The sequence below is a fragment of the Pimephales promelas genome, chromosome 3 (assembly GCF_988280905.1).
Source record: "Pimephales promelas chromosome 3, fPimPro1.hap1.1, whole genome shotgun sequence".
NCBI lineage: Eukaryota > Metazoa > Chordata > Actinopteri > Cypriniformes > Leuciscidae > Pimephales > Pimephales promelas.
In genome coordinates, this window is record NC_142771.1 from 20,049,599 (window position 1) to 20,069,427 (window position 19,829).

Genomic DNA, 19,829 nt, shown 5'->3' on the forward strand with positions numbered 1-19,829 from the left:
ATAGTGATCAAGGCAGTACTTCTAAGAACGTGAAGCTGAAAATGCGTACAAAAAGCATAAAAAGCCGTGTGAGTTGTCTAAGGAAATTGTTCAGCCAATTAAAGTGATCATTCAAGTAAACGCCTAGTTCTCTGTTAAAGTGGTGTTGGTGTTGCGACCATAGGGTTGTGCGTGACCGTAGACGCTGCTCTTGAGATCAAGGAGAAGGCGGAGACGGCGTAAGGTAAGACACGCCTACATTTATATGACGTGTCTGGTCGCATGCGGGCTTTCACTCTGACGGACAGCCAAATTGTCCAACAGGCAGAATCTGCGCAGGAGACTCCGCAAACCTTTCAAATCATCCTTCTGGTGATTGATTTTAGCAGATGCGAAGCTTGCGCCGCTGAGCGAGGAAAAGACGCAACCGCAGGGTGAGTGAATAACAGTTTTTGTGTGTTGTCAGTTTGAAATTATATATCTGTGTGTTTTAAAACCCGGAGAGGGAAATTATCTTCAAGCTGCAAAGCCCGTGATTACTGTCACGCGCAGTGCTCTTCGTTTACCCGTGTCTAACCCACTTTTGCAGCTTGCTCTCGCCTGGCCAGTCTGTCCTTCCTCAAGCGTGCAAGACGACATTCCGCAACTTGTGCCTTTTTTGATAGTGTCCATCTGTTTATTGTATGCACTTTTTAAATTTTATACCCACGAAACACTTTATATACTTTTTATGGTGACAAACAAATTTTGTTTTACGTTGGACTGTTCCTGTGTGGTCAAAGCGCACGTACCATTTCAGGGTGCGCGCTTGCGCACGCATACTGTTTGCGTCCTTGAGAGACTCGGTGGTAAAATGCCCACCAGTCATAAATGACACATCACCAACACTTTAATTCTACATTAGGGTTTCATAATCCAAGTAACCATTGCGTGAAGGTGTGTTTATAATGGAGGGTCAAAAAATACAAAAATGGTGCGCACATCCCATGCATCCAAATTGGTGTTCATCTTTCTTCTTTGTATTTGTTTATAATGTATGGAGGACCTTTAATTATTTAATGAATCCTGGCTGGGTCTATAGGGACTAGACCGTCTATAAGCCTCTTCTCTCAATTAACGTTACTTTCAATCCTTCTCGTAAACAGGCCTCATGTTGCTCAATGTATCTTGTAATTGGAGGGTGTGTAAGTGATGGTGTGATTGACAGTCCCGGTATTACATAGTGTTGTGATCATAGATGGTAAAAAAAAAAGTGATGCATGAAAGATCATGCCTAGACTTGAGATGAAGGCATAATGTCACAATGTATTTGTAGGCCTCTCACCTGATCTGAACATGCACTTGCTCATAGTTCTTGCTCGTTGCTTTTTAAAAATGTGTTTCCATGTGCAAATCTGAGAGGAAGAGCCAGTGAGCCATGCTGGAAGATGAGTCATTATAATGAAATGCTGTGGATATAAATTGTTGTCATTTGGGGAAAGTGAGGAAGTGTCTGTGTGCATGCTGGAAGGTCATACTGGTGTTGACAGCTCTTGTGTGTCACATAAAGCTACATTCGTCATTTTATGATGGATATAAGTGACACATTCGTTTAAATGTCAGGAGTTCAATGTAGATGAGACTAACATGGATAAATTGATTGATATTATCATTGTTTACCATTACCCAGCATGCCACTGGCACGCAGTTTGTCGGTCACCTCCCTGTCTGGCCTGGAGGACTGGGACGAAGAGTTTGATCGGGAGGATGCAATCCTCTTCGAGATCGCATGGGAGGTCTCTAATAAAGGTGTGTGTGTTTCTTTTCTTGGTTACGATTTTCATTGCTAATGTATCATCATAGACATTTCAAATCATATCCTCAAAAAGCTACACTACCATTTAAGTTTGGGGTCAGTAAGATTAAAATGCTTTTGAAAGAAGTCTCACCAAGGCTGCATTTTGTAATCAAAAATAAAATACAGTAATATTGTGAAATATTGCAGCATGGTTACACCAAAGTTGTGTCACATGATCCTCCAGAAGTCATTCTAATATGATGATTTGGTGCTCAAGAAACAAACTCTTCTGATTATTATTACCAATGTGGAAAATCGTTGTGCTGCTTTTTGTATTTTGTATGTTTCTTATAAGAAAATAATATTTTGTAACATTGTAATATGATATGTCTTTACTGTCACTTTTAAAAAAGGTCATGCATCCTGAATAAAATAGTAAATTACTTAAAAAAAATATCCCAAACTTCTGAACATTAGTAAATTTAGTACAATTAAGGCTGTTTTTACACTGACATGTCATGAATAGACTAACATAACATAGTTTTAGGTTTGTAATATTTGAGTGTAACCTTTCATGCGATGAAAGATAAACTGAGCTGGACTGGTAAACAAACCATACTGTACTTTCCATAGCCTATTGCATTTTCCATAGAAAGTGTCAATATACTTGGTAAACACAAAGAGGGTTTTGATGCAATACAATACAGTGAATTAACCAATAACCAATTGTTTTAAAGAGAGTTATTAGGTTGTCTACTTGAAAAGGAGAAACCAGATACTTTTGTTTGTCACACCACAAAAACCTATATGCCACATGACTCCAGCGCCAAGCGTTCAGACACTGTATCCATCCACATACCATCATGTGACTCTTGTGTTGGTATTTGCTGCACTCTGTGAATATTATATATTCTTGACAGCTAGATTAGATAAAGGTCAAGGAGACACTGCGAAAGCTGTCGACAACGTCAATTTGAAAGGGTTAGGTGGCCTTCTCTTTGCTGGACCTAAACATCTGTTGAAGGTTAACTAACCACTCTCGTTTTATGGTAGTTGGGGGCATTTACACGGTGATCCAGACCAAGGCGCGTCTGACCTGCGAGGAATGGGGTGAGAACTACTTTCTAGTTGGCCCGTATATGGAGTCCAATGTCAGGACGCAAGTGGAGCTGATCGAACCCTGTAATGCAGCACTCAGAAGAACCATTGATAAAATGAACAGCAGTGGGTGCAAGGTATACAAATGCATGCACATCTTTGCTGGCTAGTTGACTTAATTCATATGAAAAAACACAATTTGTTTAGCTCTGGGTTTGTTCACCTCCTGTTTATCCACACTAATATGTGCACACACATCACGTAGCCCGTTTTAATCTGCTCTTATCCTCAGTGAAACCCTAAACCTTCATTCTGTGTGTGTGTGTTTTAAAGGTTAAAAGGCTATATCTGTGTCCTACAGCTAGACTAAGGTCTATTTCGGTTCTTTGAGAGAATTTTCCACTGAGAGACATTTTGTGAATTGGTGCCAGCATTATTGCCAGGTCACTTTGCTGTTATCTAGGTTTCTAGTAGAAAGTATTAACTAAAGATTGTGATCTTTGAATAAATTTGGCAAAACTGTATGAAGACAATATCAGCAAGTGTGGTGGTAATCTTGGTTTTCATGAAAGTTTTTGACTCGATTCGTTCCTTTGCCTCTTTCTCTAGGTATATTTTGGTCGATGGCTGATTGAAGGCTCTCCATACGTGATTCTGCTAGACGTGGGCTTCACGGCCTGGTCTTTGGACCGCTGGAAGAGTGAATTGTGGGAGAAATGTGGTATTGGTGTGCCCTGGTTCGACAGAGAGGCTAACGATGCTGTTCTCTTTGGCTTCCTCACTGCATGGCTGCTGGGAGAGGTGTGTTCAGTGATGCTTTTGTCTTTGTATTGTATTTTAATAGTTTTAGTTAAAGGTGCTTTATGTATTTTTTAGCGGCCTCTATCGGTGATGTTTCAGGTTGCAATCTATTATTATATGAGTATTATTATACTTTCAACACACCGGAGAAAGCATCACACAACATGCTGGAAACTCATGTAAACTCCCACTGCAACGTTACAATAATAGGCAACTTTTATCAGCTTGACATTGAACTAATGCTCCATGATAACATTACATTGACTGCATTTAGCCCACATGCACGTCACATCCGATGGATTTCGTAGATATCCGACCCGGAGACTTCACATAGAAATAGGAATACTGGCCTTCAGAGGTAATGGTAAAACCTGACGAGTGGATCATTGTAATGCGTGGTTACAACCCCTTCAAACACAGGCAATAAAAAATGATTCATTTTAGAAGAAAAGTTACAAATAGCACCTTTAACTAACTACACTGGTGTTTGCCATTCCTTTTTTAATATCTATGTGAATATTAATTTTGTCATTTTTTTGAACATTTTTTGTTCAGGAAATTCAAAAAACGATTTAGATATTAGATAACCTATTATTTTTGGTAACCCAGTGAATTAAATATATATATATATTTTTTTTTAAAAGATACATCATCTTATCTGTTTATTTGGAACATGTACATAAAAGATGTTTAATTCTCATTTATTATGATTATGGTTATGTGTGTTTCAGTATGCAGCTCAGTGTGACGACCCTCCTCACATCGTGGCACATTTTCACGAGTGGCTGGCAGGTTTGGGGCTGGTCTTATGTAGACAGCGCCATTTACCCATAGCAACCATCTTCACCACACACGCCACTCTGCTCGGCCGATATCTGTGTGCCGGAAGCGTCGACTTCTACAACAACCTCGCAGACGTGCGTTTGTGCAAGAGAATGTGTGATACTTCCCTATTACTGTTCTAACTTCAGATAGATTCGGTTTTCTTTAGAAAACATTCCCTGTTTCAAACAAATAATAGTGTGACACCAAGAATATTTCTTGGAAACAAAAACAGCAACTGTAATTCAGCTAGTATCCCTAATTTAACAAAGGTGAAATGCATACTTTCTGTGAGACTAGTGGCACTTAGGGGAATTACAAAAGTTAAGCATATTTTCAAACAACCTTGCAAACGTCCCTATGTGTGGCATGCCTCCCCAAACCCAAACAGTTGTTACGGGTGCTTGCAGGCATGTCTCAAAAGGTCAAGTATAGCGTACTTTCAGTAAAAGATCAAACATTATAGGAATACTTTTAGATGTCTTGCAATGTGTCATGAGTAAGCAATTGAGTAGATTAACACTTTTTCTAGAGCAAACGTGAGCGTCTTGAATATACTGTACCCATCCAATGTACTTGCACTGTGTGCATTTTTTGACTGTGTTTTGATGGTGCCTGGGAGCTTCAGTCAGTGTTGACTTTTTTGGGGGAGATAAACCCATGTATAGCATACTAATACTAGTCAATAAACAACAAACTGGTTTTTAACATAAAAAAATACTTTACCTTTTAAGAAAGTGTTCTGAAGTGTCTTGTTATTTCTCCATATGTAGTTTAATGTGGATAAAGAGGCAGGTGACAGGCAGATCTATCACCGGTACTGTCTGGAGCGTGCAGCAGCCCGCTGTACACACGTTTTCACCACCGTCTCTCAGATCACAGCCATTGAGGCCGAGCACTTACTAAAGCGGAAACCAGGTGACTTTACTTTTTTTTTTAAAAGAATGTTGCACTACATTTCTAATGGTATTATGGCACTGTCAGATGATATCATTTAAAATGTCGTCATGGCCGGATTGATCTGGTATTAGATCTGGTAATTTCACTCTGGAGGTTCTTGATTCTTGATTTAGTTCAGAATTCGAATTTTGTCTAGGAATCTGCTGTTTGTTTAACCTATTTTTAACCATTTGCTTAAGATATCAACTTTCACTTTTCTCTGTCAGATATTGTGACTCCTAACGGTCTGAATGTGAAGAAGTTCTCAGCCATGCACGAGTTCCAGAACCTCCACGCTCAGAGTAAAGCGCGCATCCAGGAGTTTGTCAGAGGCCATTTCTACGGGTTAATATATATAATAATATCATATTCACATGTCCATATACAATAACTCTCTTGTCATACATATGTTTTCTTGTTGTTTTGTGTTCCCTGCAGGCATTTAGATTTTAACCTTGACAAGACGGTGTTTCTTTTTATTGCTGGACGCTATGAATTCTCTAATAAAGGAGCTGATATCTTTCTTGAAGCATTGGCCAGACTTAATTACCTTCTGAGGGCAAGTATTTGTGTTTTAGGGTGTACACTAGAGATGTGTGGATAAACTCTAACGTCACCTGAATCTGCTGTCAAAAATAATTCACCCGCCACCCACCCAAACCTATGATATTATTCAGATATTATCACCTGACCTGCGTGCGATCATCATATTACAGTTAGCCTATTCTAATTCTCAGTGTTAAGCGTGATGTTATGGTAACATATAACACTGAAGTACACCCTCTGTGACTGGAGTAGCAGCATTTTAATTTAAACGGACACACACAAAATTACATTATCTGTGGGGTATTTTGAGCTAAAACTTAACATACACACTCTGGATACAACAGAGACTTATTTTACATATAGTAAAAAGGGGCATTATACCACACATTTTAAGCTTGTGTATATTAGTTAAAGTTATTAAGTGATATCTCATGTAGGTTTTTTCCATTGTGTTTTATATAATGACCACTAAAAGGTGCTCTAGGCGCATTTTTTTTTTCCTTGATTGCTTTTTGCTGAAGAAATGTACTTTGTTGAAAACAAAAGTGGTGCGCGTTCATTGAGTTTTACCGTGAAAAGTTCTGTGTCTTTAATAAAATCAACACAATATGATGATTTATTTCATTCACCCACAATTAATTGGAATGTTATTTTGTATTACTTGGCCCGCCTCACCCGCGGATAGAAGCGCGATCCGTGTATCATTAGTGTACACTGTGCATTTGCTACTTCACAGTACAAACACACAAAATGTTAAAGATGGAGAATCTTTTGATGGAGAAAGTTTTAAATGTGACCTTGATTTTAAACATTATTCTTGTGGTTCTAGGTGAATCACAGCGAGGTGACTGTAATAGCATTCTTCATCATGCCTGCTCGCACCAACAACTTCAACGTGGAGACCCTGAAGGGCCAAGCCGTGCGGAAACAGCTCTGGTAACCATGACAGCTGCACTGTGAGGACTAATATTGTGAATGACACTGTGTAGCTCAACCTACTTACTTCATAGAAACTCCCAAGATCGCCTAGAATTCCACCACATTTCTTGAAAGCAGTGCTGATGTAATATTATTTACACTGTATTTTGAATTCGTTTTTGTTTTCAATATTTTAGTTTTATTAATTTTATGTTTTTTTTATACATTTGTTTTTTTTTAACTCTTTATCTATAGTTTATTTTTATTTCAGTTTTAGTTTGAGCCGTTTTAATACTTTAACAAACTTTTTCTTCAGTAAGTTGCTAATGCAACATTTAAAATTTTCCTTTGTTTACATTTTTCATCTAATATACATATTCAGCTTAAAGGTCCCCTGACATGAAATTTTTATTTTCTTATTTTTTCTAACATTAATATGATAAAATATTTTTAAATACTTCAAAAACTTCTCATGATTCGGTAATCTCGATATCTATAATACTAAAAATGTATAATAGCTGTAGTAAAAGTATTCGAGAGAGTTTCACATGTAATATGTAGCTATTTTATATGCAAGTATGTCAGCCAATCACAGCAGAGGCCAGTTACATTGAATCCCACAGCAGAGATGCCCCTTTTAACAGAGCATTCAAATCAGAGGCTAAAATCAGGATAGGAAAAATGCCTTTTATTTCTAAATTATGACTATTTTTGATCTAAAAAAACATACTAACATAATAAGGGCAACCCAGGAAACACTATAAAATAATAAAATAACCCAGGGGAGGGGACCTTCAATTAATTATTGTTTTAGTTAACAATAGCAATACTGGTCTCGAGTGTCCCAACACAGCTTCCATTCTGCAGTGAAGAATGTAGAAAGAATTGTATTTAGTTATTATTAAAATAAACAGTTGTCATAATGTCACCTAATCGAAAGGAATAGTCAAAAGTATAGTTATTTATTAATTATGTTACATAAATATAATTATTTACTCGTTATCATTTTGCTCAAAAACATTTTTTCTCTCTCTTGATATCTTAGGGTGCTTTCACACTTGGTTCGATAGCCTGGTTCTCTCACCCTTCCCCTGCTTATACAAATAATTATATTATTTTTGTCTGAACCGCAATGCGTTTGTGATATAATAATAGCAGCAGCTGTTTACCCCTACAACACAGGAGATAGCCACAAAATGCATACTGTTGTTCACCTCACTTTTATATTTTGTTTTTATTTAGTTTTTTGTAACTTGATTACATTTTCAAAGCATCAGCACATAACACTTGCCGCAAATGTTCTAAAGAAGGCGGGAGTCCATTACTGCAGAATAAAATGTACATTTTCTCTGCTTGCAGTGCATCAGCTTGCCAGGAAGGTGAGTGAAACCCACACAAATAGTTTCATAGGGTCATGCGTCATCAATAGCGGTTCACTTCTACAATTTAGTATGATTGTGTACCACCGACCAACCTCAGTTCGCGAGTGCGCACCCGAGTTCGGAAAACACTGTTCACATCGTCAAAACGAACTGAACTCTGACGTCAATCGAACACGGGTGCGCACCAAAGGTGTTAGTGTGAAAGCACCCTTATTTTCAGGGACTCAGGGTCTGTTGTGAATGGATTTGGTTGTGATATTGCATCTTTGTTGTATTGTCAGGGACACTGCACAGACTGTGAAGGAGCGTTTTGGGAAGAAACTCTACGAATCACTTTTAGTGTGAGTTGCCTTTTCGACTGCATCAAAAAAGTGCGTGAATCTCTTCTTTGGAGTGACATTGCTCTCTTTTTTGTTCTCAGAGGGCAGTTGCCTGATGTGTCTAAGATGTTAGATAAAGAGGACTTCACCATAATGAAGCGTGCCATCTTCGCCACCCAACGACAGTGTCTGCCCCCCGTCTGCACTCACAACATGCTGGAGGACAGCAGTGACCCCATCCTCAACTGCATCCGCCGCATTGGCCTCTTCAACACCTCTCAGGACCGAGTCAAGGTACACAGACACGCTGTATATAATTAAAGGCTCAGTAATTGATTAGTTTTTCTGTGGGAAAAATACTGAATATACTTTTAAAGACTTCTATTCTTCTGCCAGGTGATTTTCCATCCAGAGTTTCTCTCCTCAACTTCTCCTCTCCTGCCGATGGACTACGAGGAGTTTGTGAGAGGCTGCCACCTTGGAGTATTTCCATCTTACTATGAGCCCTGGGGATACACACCAGGTATAACTACACACACTCCTATATGTATATTAATGTCAACATTACATTTTTTTCAAAGAAATTATGACATTTTTTTTGAATTTTATTTCAAATAAATGCTGTTCTTTTGACCTTTCTATTCATCCTGAAAAAGTGTTACTTTAAAAAAAATGGTAAAGAAATTCTTCTTGAGCAGCAGATCAGCATTATACAGCATTATTAAATATAGCATATTTTTGACCAAATCAATGTAGCCGGGTAAGGAAAAGAGACTTCTTTTAAAACATTAAAAAATCTTACTGACCCCAAACATTTTAATGGTAGTGTATGAACTAATTAACTGTGTATGAATAACTACCACTCAACACAATGAACACCTCTCTCTTCCAGCTGAGTGTACAGTGATGGGTATCCCATCGATCTCCACTAACCTGTCAGGGTTTGGCTGTTTTATGGAGGAGCACATTGCTGACCCATCAGCTTATGGTGAGAGCTGTACATTTAGGATGGAAAAGATAAACAGTAGCTACAAGATTTAAATATTCTTTTCCCAAGTCTCATTTTTGTTTGATTAAGGTTTAATTGGTTCCTAATTCCCCCTCTCTCTCAGGTATCTATATTCTGGATCGGCGGCATCGTGGGGTGGATGAGTCCTGTAATCAGCTGACGTCTTTCCTGTTTCAGTTCTGTCAGCAGAGCCGCAGGCAGAGGATCATTCAAAGGAACCGAACTGAGCGCCTCAGTGACCTGCTAGACTGGAGATATCTGGGCAGGGTAAGACAACACACACACACACACACACTCAATGAATTGCTTTGCCCAAGTTCATACCACCTAGGACTGTCAGCTGGATACACCACAAGATGTGTCCAAATAACTGTATATGCATCAAAACAATAAGGCTTACAGGTTTTTGTTCTTGAACTAATATAACATGTTTTTATTTCTTAGTATTACATTTCTGCCCGTCATATGGCTTTAGCGAAAGCTTTCCCGGACACATACGTCTATGAGCCTCAAGAACCCACTTCAGTAAGTTAAAATGATGACTTAAGTTTACAAGTCTTAAATTTAATTATCTAGGCTAGTGGTTCTCAACCTGAACTCTCAACCCGGATTTCTCAACCTCAGCAGACGTCCAAGGGGGGACTTTGGTTGCAATTGAGTGTAAAAAATATATTTTACAATGCTTTTCAAGTTATTTACAAACAACTAGACAAGTCATGGGGATTTTGAATACTGTTGTGGACAATGGGGGGGCCTTGGAGTCAAAAAGGTTGAAAACCACTGACTGCTCTAGACAGATCTGGTTAATGTCTATGAGCCAAGACGTAAATATTTGTTGACATTTATTCTTTTATTCACGTAATCCAGGCCACAGGCTTCCATTACCCACGACCTGCCTCTGTGCCCCCTTCTCCCGCCCACTCGCTTCACTCGTCTCCTCATCACAGTGAGGGTGAGGACGAGGATGAACTGTATGATGAAGATCTGGAAGCAGAGAAAGACCGGCTCAATATCCGCCAACCGATTATTGTACCGAGCCGAAACAAGAATCATACAGTCGGTCTCCCTGAGAAAAACTAAACCACAGCCATACATGCACACATACACAAACTGTAGCTTATACTGTGAGGCATTTATATATATATATATATATACACACACTTTAAACACAAAAACACTCCCGTAAAAGTGAAAGTAATGCCTGCAAACAGTGTGTTTGCATGTTGGTGTTCTGAAGAGAAATAAATAAGATGTTTAAGTAAATGGCAAGCCATAGTTTGTGAAGATTTCACTGGTGTCTTTCATACAAGGCCTATTACAAAAACAACTAAGAGCAAAGGATTTAGTTTTAGCTAGTGTTATTCAGATTCAGATTTATACCAAACTGACCTCCAGCTGTCTGTCTGTGATGCTGGTCTTAAAGGGATAGGTCTATTTAAAAAATTAAAAAATTAGCCCATGATTTACTCACACTCAAGTTATCCTAGGTGTATATGACATTCTTCTTCCAGAACACAAGAGTTATAATAAAAAATGTCCCGGCTCTTCTTCGCTTTATAAATGGTCGTTTATGTTTCGAAGTCCATAAAAAAGCATCCATCCATGATAAAAGTGCTCCACGCGGCTCTGCGGGGGTTAATAAAGGCCTTATGAAGTGAAGCTAAGTGTTTATGTAAAAAAAAAAATCCATATTTAAAACTTTTATCGACTAAAATAACTAGCTTCTGGCAGACAGCCAACGCATACTACACAAGTCGGTTAGTCTTCCTCTGTAAATCGATATGTATGGCTGTCTGCCAGAAAGCTAGTTATTTTAGTCGATAAACTTTTAAACATGGATTTTTTTTCTTACACAGACACATCGCTTCACCTCAGTGATTTATTTACCCCCAGAGCTGTGTGGAGCACTTTTATAAATGGCCATTCGCTGCCATTATAAAGCTAGGAAGAGACAGGACATTTTTTAATATAACTCTGATTGTGATCGTCTGAAAGAAGAATGTCATATGAGTAAATCATGAAGTCATTTTCATTTTTGGGTGAACTATCCCTTTAAAGCGGACATTCAAATGGCCACTATGAAAAGTTAAGACGATACAAATGAAAGTGTTCAATTCAAGTCTTCCCATGATAAACTATGGTAGTTGAGAGGAAGAATTGTTGCAAACATTTATTTTAAAGAGACCTTTATAAGGAATGAGAGCCTTGTCAAAAGGAAAGGTTAAACAAAATCATTATTTATACACTGTCTGTTCCAAACCTGTATGACTTTCTTCTGTGGACCACAAAAGAAGAATATTCACACAGCTCTTTTGTATAGAAAATGAACGAGTCAAGGTTCAATATAAACATAACAATATAATAAAAATAGTCCAAATGGCTCACTGTCTTCTAAAGTCATACAAGATCTTTGTATTAAGAACAGACCCAAATTTAATCGGTTATTTACTGAAAATCATGCTTTGACCGTCATTATTACTATTCACTTTCATTGCGCTAATTTCAAAGAGCTAAACTTCCCCATTTGTGTTTAATGAAAGCAAGACATTCATACATGTTTCAAAAGACTTAAGTCTGAGTAAATTATGAGTACCGTTATCTGAAAACATTCTTACAATTCTTTACTCATGGCCAGATTTCCTTTTGCAGTATTATGTACTTTCAAAAAACAGTATCCAGCAATTTGTATTATTATTTTTAAAGAACATATTAAAGGTGCTCTAAGCGATGTTGGGTGACGTCATTTCTTGTTGACGTTCGAAGTATTGTCTCAACCTTCCCTCCTCCTCATCCCGTCCCCCCCAACCCCAAATCATTCTTGTCGGTTATTGGCTGGAACACTGTTTGTGTTTCGTGGTCCAGGTTGGACTAATTTGTTTTTGTGGCCGTTTGTGAAGCCTGGGCTATCTACAGAGACAGTTTTTTTTTTTTTTTTTACAGTGGGTTCCGGGGGACAGGCAGATAGCGGATAGTGTGGAGATGTGTTCTGTATGTGACAAAAAATGTTTTAGCCTAAAAAGGCCTGAATTTGCTTATAGCACCTTTAAAGAATCACAAGCAATGTAGCAACAACTAACTTGCCATATGAATGCACTGGATGATCATTGATACTGTAATACACATGAGCACTGTTTAAATTTGTCATGTCTGTCAAGGCTGTACAACAGAGATTAAAGTCTACAACATTATTGACATGACAACAATTTTTTTATTATTTCATCATGCAACTGTTATAGACCATTTTGCAAGATGTAAACAACACTGGTCCAGAAGCACTTCCTGTTTCAGTTTTTAACACTACAAAAGCTGGGATAAAATACAACCAACAGAACATGTAAAACTGAATCAAAAAGTTAAACAACATCTTTAAGATGTTTTCTTTACATGTGAAATAAAGAACAGTTACAAAGTGAAACAGGAAGTGTTTCTGGACCAGTGTTGTTTACATCTAGCAAAATGGTCTATACTTCGGTTAACTTGTACACTTTCTGCAGAAATCCACTGCTGTCAACACAAATACACCCTCCCTCCATGACCCTTGCAGACTGGAAAAAAAAAGACAACATAATTCAGATTTAATGTTATATAACAAGACTGAGATAATAAGATATGAGATAAGAGACATTATGTATCATTTTGGACTTTTTAGTTCACTTTCAAACTTTAGCTGGACAGAAAGAAAAGATGATGGCTACAAAAGAATGCAAAGGTTTATGATGGAATTGTTTTCTATAGCTATATAATCTGTGCAAAACCACATTTGGCTTAGGATGTTCAGCACATACTGTGGTTTTTGGCTATATGCACTCCATCTGTCTTATGCAAACATACCCAGTAAGCTGCTCCAGAAGGAATTGTATGTGGCATTTCCTGTTACAGCTCCCAGTTTGGCGGGGTTCTGTCTTACCGTTTTCACAGAGAACCCATCTGGACCTATTACCTCAACCTCCACAATATGGTAGTCTGCTAATCTGGAGAGAGGGGCAAGAAGAGATGCTCATACAAGGTTAGGGATTTGAACAAAACCTTAAGTATAGTGTTTTTTATTACTTTTGTCAGTGAATAACTACTTGGCAACATGCTGAAAAGTCTAGGGATGGAGGCAGTTTTATTGTGTTTTATGAGGAATAAAACATTGAGGACCAGTTGGCAACTCACGCAGTGTCTGAAACGATTTCTCCAGTAACCCCATGAAAGCCCAACTTTGATGCGGCTATGGCCGCAGCTGCCATCGTGTTCACATTGTTGGGGGCTATGGGGCAGAGCTCTGCTACTGAGCCGTGGTACAAGACCCGCCTTCCCTCTCCCTCCGTCCAATCAGAGAGCAAGCCACCAGTCAGTCGAAAGCAAGAGGGATGTTTTGACATTCGGATTGATAGAGCCTACGAGAGACATTTGAAAATTACTTAATATATTTTTTTAATGCGAGAGGGACAATAAAACTTAACTTTGCTGACCACCTGTTGAATATAAATATTTTTTATGAGCAATCAAATAAAAATGTGCTCACTAAATAATTATAATAAAATGGTCTCACCCGCAATGTTCCGCTGTCGTTCATTTTTTGAATATCTTGGCCACCCCATAATGCACCACTGGGCACATAAAGTGTTTTTCCATGTTGCTTTGCAGCAGTGCGGAGGTCGTGCTCAAGCTGGGTGTCGGAGAGAGCCGAAGGGCTGCCCACCTGAGGGAAAAGGGAAAAACTTGATCAGGGATGGTTCTATAACAACTACATAACCGACACAGCTTGTCATCATTTTGAAATAAATGTAAATAATATGGAAAGCAAGATTTCTGGTGATAATATAGAGGTAAACAGTAAAGTTACCAGGAAATGAGCGTGTGACAGAAATCTGCACCCAAACTCTTTAACTATCTGTGGATGACACACCTCCACGATTACATCAGTTACTCTGAAACACACCAAACACACACAAAAACACAGTGTTCTGTCTCTCCTGTTTCTCCTGTTAAACAAATAGGGTGATTTCGGGTTGATTGGGGCACTTTTTGCCATTGATATGACTGTGGAAAAGAACCCCATGCAACATGCTCTTGCATACAAACATAGTAATGTTTACCTGCGTGTGAAATCTGAGAGGTCATGTAGAATGAGCTCTTCGGGCAATGAATCTTTAAGTTTGTCTAGATTTCGGTTCCAAACGAATGCTATTTGCAGCCCCACTTTAGGCCCTTCCCTTTGGATCTTCTCAACAAGAAACTGTCCTGAATGTAGAGGCGAAAGATGTAATACAAGCTTCATGGTTTGACAGAACAAATTCATACTGAAGATGAGTAGCCTAATCCCAGCTAGCTCTTCAACACTTCTTGACCAAAAAAATTTCATGATATTTTAGTGGTTTGAGTTATGGACAGATTCACTAATGAATCAAATGTCCCAGATACCTTTTAATGACAAAATATAATATATATGCTGAATAACTGGGATATTATATTTTAAAATCAGGAAGTATACATTTTTTTTTATTTTGACAAAGGTATGCAATATTTTTAAGAGCAAATTAAATAAATGAATGTGTTAGGGAAAGCTGAAACAAAAGTTTTCACTGGAGAACTCACCTAAATGTCCATATCCTACAATTCCAACCTTTAAGGGTCTATCAGCCATATCTGCAAAGTGAGAAAAGAGATTCAAAAGAACCATAATGGCATGTCTATAGAATGTCTAATCTCCAGGGTTTGTCTGTTAAACGTAGATTAAGGGAGCTAACTGTTACCCACAACTATATAACAACAGTGTAGTCTATTTTTGTAACTTCTGAAACAGGAAACTCCAAGAAGATTTGCTTATATTGCATGTATTCCCCACACATGCTATTGATTAAAACTTTGGCCCCTCCCACTTTTCATTTTCCCCAATGTCACCGTCCAACTGTAGATATTCTCCTTTATCTCTAACACACTGATCTCAATCGCTACTCTCAACTTTAACTTACCTGCTTTATCCTTACCTTTTCTCTATTTTCACTCTCTCTTTCTTCTCGATGTTCGTCGATCTCTTTCGCTGTTTGAACTTGAGAGATTGTTGGATAGAGCGGGTTAAAGTTCATGTTAATTATTAGACTACATTCTGTGTGAATCCATTGGTGTTTGGGTATTTTAAAGGAGCACTGTAATATTATTTATGGTAGAAACGGGGATCCTGAACCTGAAGTTGCCATGCCATTTATAGCTAGATTATCGGGTCACACCTTATTAATAAGTGTAAGACAAAAGTGTTATAGACTGTTATATTAGAATATATATATATATATATATTATTATTATTATTATTATTATTATTATTATTATTATTTGCTGCATCATAACACTGGCCATATGGCTCCCTCATATGGGTGATCATCTTGAAAAATGTATATCTCCGGCTATTATATATAATAATAATATTATTTGGATTATAATTATGCAGTTAAAACTACCATCAGAGAAGCTAATAATTAATAATAATGAAAAAAGAATTAGGATTACAATGATTATTATAATAATTACAATACTTTGGATAAAAAATGTAAATAAAACATTTCTTAAGCTTCTCCTTACTCTGACATCTACAACCACAACAGAAAATCTGATCAAATAAATAAAATAAGCTGAAAAGACAGAAATCAATGTGCTAAAGATAATTTTAATTAATACTACTTTTTTAAAAGATCTTCCTGAACTCGTGTCTCAATCATCAAACCTTTGCTCTTATTGATGATGTCACTACAGGGTAATAGGCCATAATGCAGAGAAGAGGGAGAGACAGGCACAGAAAGAAGGAGAGAGAGGGGGGTGTACTTTATGACCGAACAATCTGACAGATAACACATCCCTCATAATGGTCCAAAGTCCATACCTACCCCAGCCAATGAAACACACTGGTATTCATAGTTCACAGAGACATTGCAAATCTCCCAGTTGTGGAGTAAGTGGCCCACATCTGAGAACAGTGTGTGTATGACTGTTTAGGCCAGAAGAGAGAGATGGACATCCTGGAGACCAGTGCCTTTGACCGCAGACAACGCAGAAACACGGTAATCACAGCACCATACAGACTCACACACACCTGCACAAAAATACAGACACCTGCGTTCTGCTTTTGTGGGATTCTCAAACATCCAGTTTAAATATTTAGATCCACATTTAGTCACAATTATTTTTCTATTACACTCATGTCATGTTTTAATTTCCTCATAACAAAGATATTTAAATTCAATGTTTTATAAAAAAAATTGTGAGACTGTTTGAAATTCTCTTTAGAGCAGAACGTGTGTTTTAATAACTGATGCCTGTATTGCATTCATTCTTTTCCAGTGCTGTGTACTGTTTCTCTATCTCCTCCCTTTTTTTGCATCCTGCACAATATACTTCTATTTGTGGATCCCAGACTCCGCCCCCTCTCTTCTGGCTGCTGGAATAAAAGCTGCTCCCATCCTCTCGTTGGTCCTTCTGGTGTTCAGTTATAATGGGGGGCGGAGTCTAGTGGGTGTGGCCGGAGGGTTGCTGCTTTCAGCGGGCGGAGACTATTGCCTTATTTGGCCAGAACTTTTTGTTCATGGTAAAAGTTTTTTCTTTTAGTTCCATATCTTAACTTAAGACTATCAGGGTTAATGACACAAAATTTAATAAGAACATATCCAGGCCATATTTCACCCTGAAAAATCCAACCTTTAAGGACACCGATTTTCTTTGTGTATGAATAATGCATCGCAATTAAATAAATGTTCTTACTTAAAATACAGGGTGCATAAGTCAGGACACCCCTATGTTAAATTCCCATAGAGTCAGGCAGATTTTTAAAGCCCCGTTATGGATCCAGGATAATATGTATCGAGATAAAGTTGCCTTTGCCTTTGGAATTAAAATATCCCCACATCATCACACTCCCTTCACCATACCTAGAGATTGACTTGGTTTTATTTCAGCTAGCCTAATTACATTCAGAGGTGATCTTATGGAAAGTAGCCCATGCCAATTCGCTAGATACGGTGAAGGTAGTGTGATGATGTGGAGATGTTTTAATTCCAACGGCCAAGGGAACTTTATCAGGATGCATATTATCCTGGATCCATAACTGGCCTTTAAAAATAAAAAAAAATCTGCCTGCCTGTATGGGAATTTAACTTACTTGACTTATGCCGCCTGTATTTTAAGGAAGAACATTTATTTATGAAATTTTATTTATTTCATTCACAAAGAAAATTGGTATCCTTAAAGGTTTGATTTTTCTCATTTTTTTTAAATTAAGGCATTAAGATCAATTTCCAAAAGATGATTTTTTATTCCTCTTTTTAGGCAACTTTAGCATGGGTACACACACACACACACATATACATTGAAATGTTAGGGATATTATTTTCATGGCAGGTAGGCACAATTTTATTTTAACTTGATATGCACCGTAAGTATGTACTTTATAAGTACTGTATCACAGTAATGAGAATACAATGAGAATTACCATTCATTTGTTTTAATACAAATGTTTTTAATTACTTTAAATTTATTTCCATTTAAATGTAAAATTAATCACAATTCTCCACTGCTGTGTTATTTTAACATCAGTTTTTAGTTGTTTGATTTTGTCTCTTTATATATATATATATATATATATATATATATATACAAAGTCTATATCTTATTCATTTTTATTTCATTTTTAATTATTTAAGTACCCTACACTCTAAAAAATGCTGGGTTGTTTTAACCCAACTTTGGGTCAAATATGGACTAACCCAGCCGTTGGGTTAAATTTTTACATTACATTTTTAACCCAACATTTCGGGTTTGTCCATATTTGACCCAAAATTGGGTTAAAACAACCCAGCATTTTTTAGAGTGTACTCGTTAACTATTTAAAAATATAAGAAAATATTTTATTTTATTTTGATTGACATTTATTTTACTTCATATAACAGTTATATTTATTTATTGTTTTGGATAATTACAATAACCCAGCCTCACAGTCCAATCTCTTTCTGTTTTCTTTTTCAGGAATGGGCTGTTTTGCTCTGGCCCACTTGCTTTACTCTTTCTCCTTCCTGTCATCACGATATTCTGCAACATCTTCGTCTTTGTCATTCTATTTCCTCTACCTCCTCCTGTGGTTGATCGGCGGTGGACTTTACATGTACCTGGTGCCCTTCCTACGGCTTGATCCAGAAGCTGACGTCCTCGTCCCAGCCATAGGGGGTTACATGCTGCTCATTGTCATCATGGCTACACTAGCTGTTCGTACGCGGCGGCCGCTTGTCCTGCTGGGGAGCCTGGTCTTCATGGCTTCTGACCTCACAATTGCACTAACAAAGTTCAATGTCTTTGATATAGAATACGAAAGGCACATTATTATGACAACATACTACCTGGCACAGCTGATGATTGCACTGGGTGATGTGAAGGCAATGCTGGAGGAGGATGCTGATGATATCCACAAGTGGAAGAAATCATAAAACTGCTGTGAACTTTGTGTATCATCATCATCACTGAAAAGGGTTGATTATGGTATAAAATGGGACCTATTTGAAAAACCCGTGTCTGTTTCGCAGTAAATCCATACCTAATGTGTGTGGACATGACTTATATCACTAAATATCTGAAATATTACAGTCTACAATAACAGCTGAGAGTGAGACTTCCTTGTAGTAAACTCCTCACAACAGACTCTGCACTGATATGAACTGATTTATTTAAATTTAACTGTATTTAAATCAAGTTTTATTTTGTCCAACAACACAAATATTTATGCTGGGATCATGCCCCACATTGAAATGATGCTATTTCTAGAGCAGAGATAATTTTATCATTAAACAGAAAATAAAAGAGGTTATGTCACAGTGTCACAGATTTTTTGACTGATACATGAAACCTTTGTGGTCTAGTTGCTGGCAAAAGACAAATGTAAAACTGTTTTTTTTTTTTAAATATGTAATGAAAATATCAATTGGCATGTAGATCTCAAGGAATACTTTTGTGTTTTATAACTTACTTTTGTGGCATTCAATCGGATCTGAGACCACTTTTAAAGAAAAATTAAAGCAATAACGAGACATACTAGATTTTATTTTTAATCCAGCTGTTATTGCTAATTGTTAAAATAGTTTATATAATAGAAATTGCAAAATATAAGCAGAACAGTCTGTATGAAGATATCTAAACTGAACATTTAGGATCTTATTAGGCTAAAAATGATTTCATGATTTCAATAGTATTAATAAATAACTTGAGTAAAGTGAACT

The 19,829-nt window shown here is 37.4% G+C and overlaps 3 protein-coding genes across 4 annotated transcripts; 2 read left to right on the top strand and 1 right to left on the bottom strand.

The window, feature by feature from the left end:
* Positions 1-204: 204 nt before the first annotated feature.
* On the top strand, positions 205-11,019 carry gys1 (glycogen synthase 1 (muscle)). Its single transcript, XM_039685763.2, has 17 exons — positions 205-223; positions 304-413; positions 1,649-1,767; positions 2,810-2,991; positions 3,464-3,655; positions 4,387-4,572; positions 5,251-5,395; positions 5,644-5,761; positions 5,855-5,975; positions 6,792-6,898; positions 8,544-8,603; positions 8,684-8,876; positions 8,979-9,105; positions 9,475-9,570; positions 9,695-9,858; positions 10,036-10,116; positions 10,459-11,019. Exons 3-17 carry the CDS (start codon positions 1,650-1,652, stop codon positions 10,669-10,671), a joined length of 2,103 nt encoding a protein of 700 aa, XP_039541697.2. The 5' UTR covers positions 205-223; positions 304-413; position 1,649; the 3' UTR covers positions 10,672-11,019.
* Positions 11,020-12,974: 1,955 nt separating this feature from the next.
* On the bottom strand, positions 12,975-15,655 carry aspdh (aspartate dehydrogenase domain containing). 2 transcript variants are annotated; one of them, XM_039685765.2, is made up of 8 exons: positions 15,567-15,655; positions 15,175-15,225; positions 14,676-14,820; positions 14,423-14,507; positions 14,129-14,278; positions 13,750-13,973; positions 13,423-13,562; positions 12,975-13,136 (listed from the first exon to the last, which is right to left on the bottom strand). In XM_039685765.2, exons 2-8 carry the CDS (start codon positions 15,221-15,223, stop codon positions 13,099-13,101), a joined length of 831 nt encoding a protein of 276 aa, XP_039541699.1. In that variant the 5' UTR covers positions 15,224-15,225; positions 15,567-15,655; the 3' UTR covers positions 12,975-13,098. The 2 variants fall into 2 exon arrangements, with proteins under 2 accessions (XP_039541699.1, XP_039541701.1); XM_039685767.2 differs by having other exon boundaries at positions 15,552-15,643.
* Positions 15,656-16,438: 783 nt separating this feature from the next.
* Positions 16,439-19,430, top strand: tmem86b (transmembrane protein 86B). The gene is made up of 3 exons (XM_039685707.2): positions 16,439-16,631; positions 16,912-17,155; positions 18,589-19,430. Exons 1-3 carry the CDS (start codon positions 16,581-16,583, stop codon positions 19,041-19,043), a joined length of 750 nt encoding a protein of 249 aa, XP_039541641.2. The 5' UTR covers positions 16,439-16,580; the 3' UTR covers positions 19,044-19,430.
* Positions 19,431-19,829: the final 399 nt, after the last annotated feature.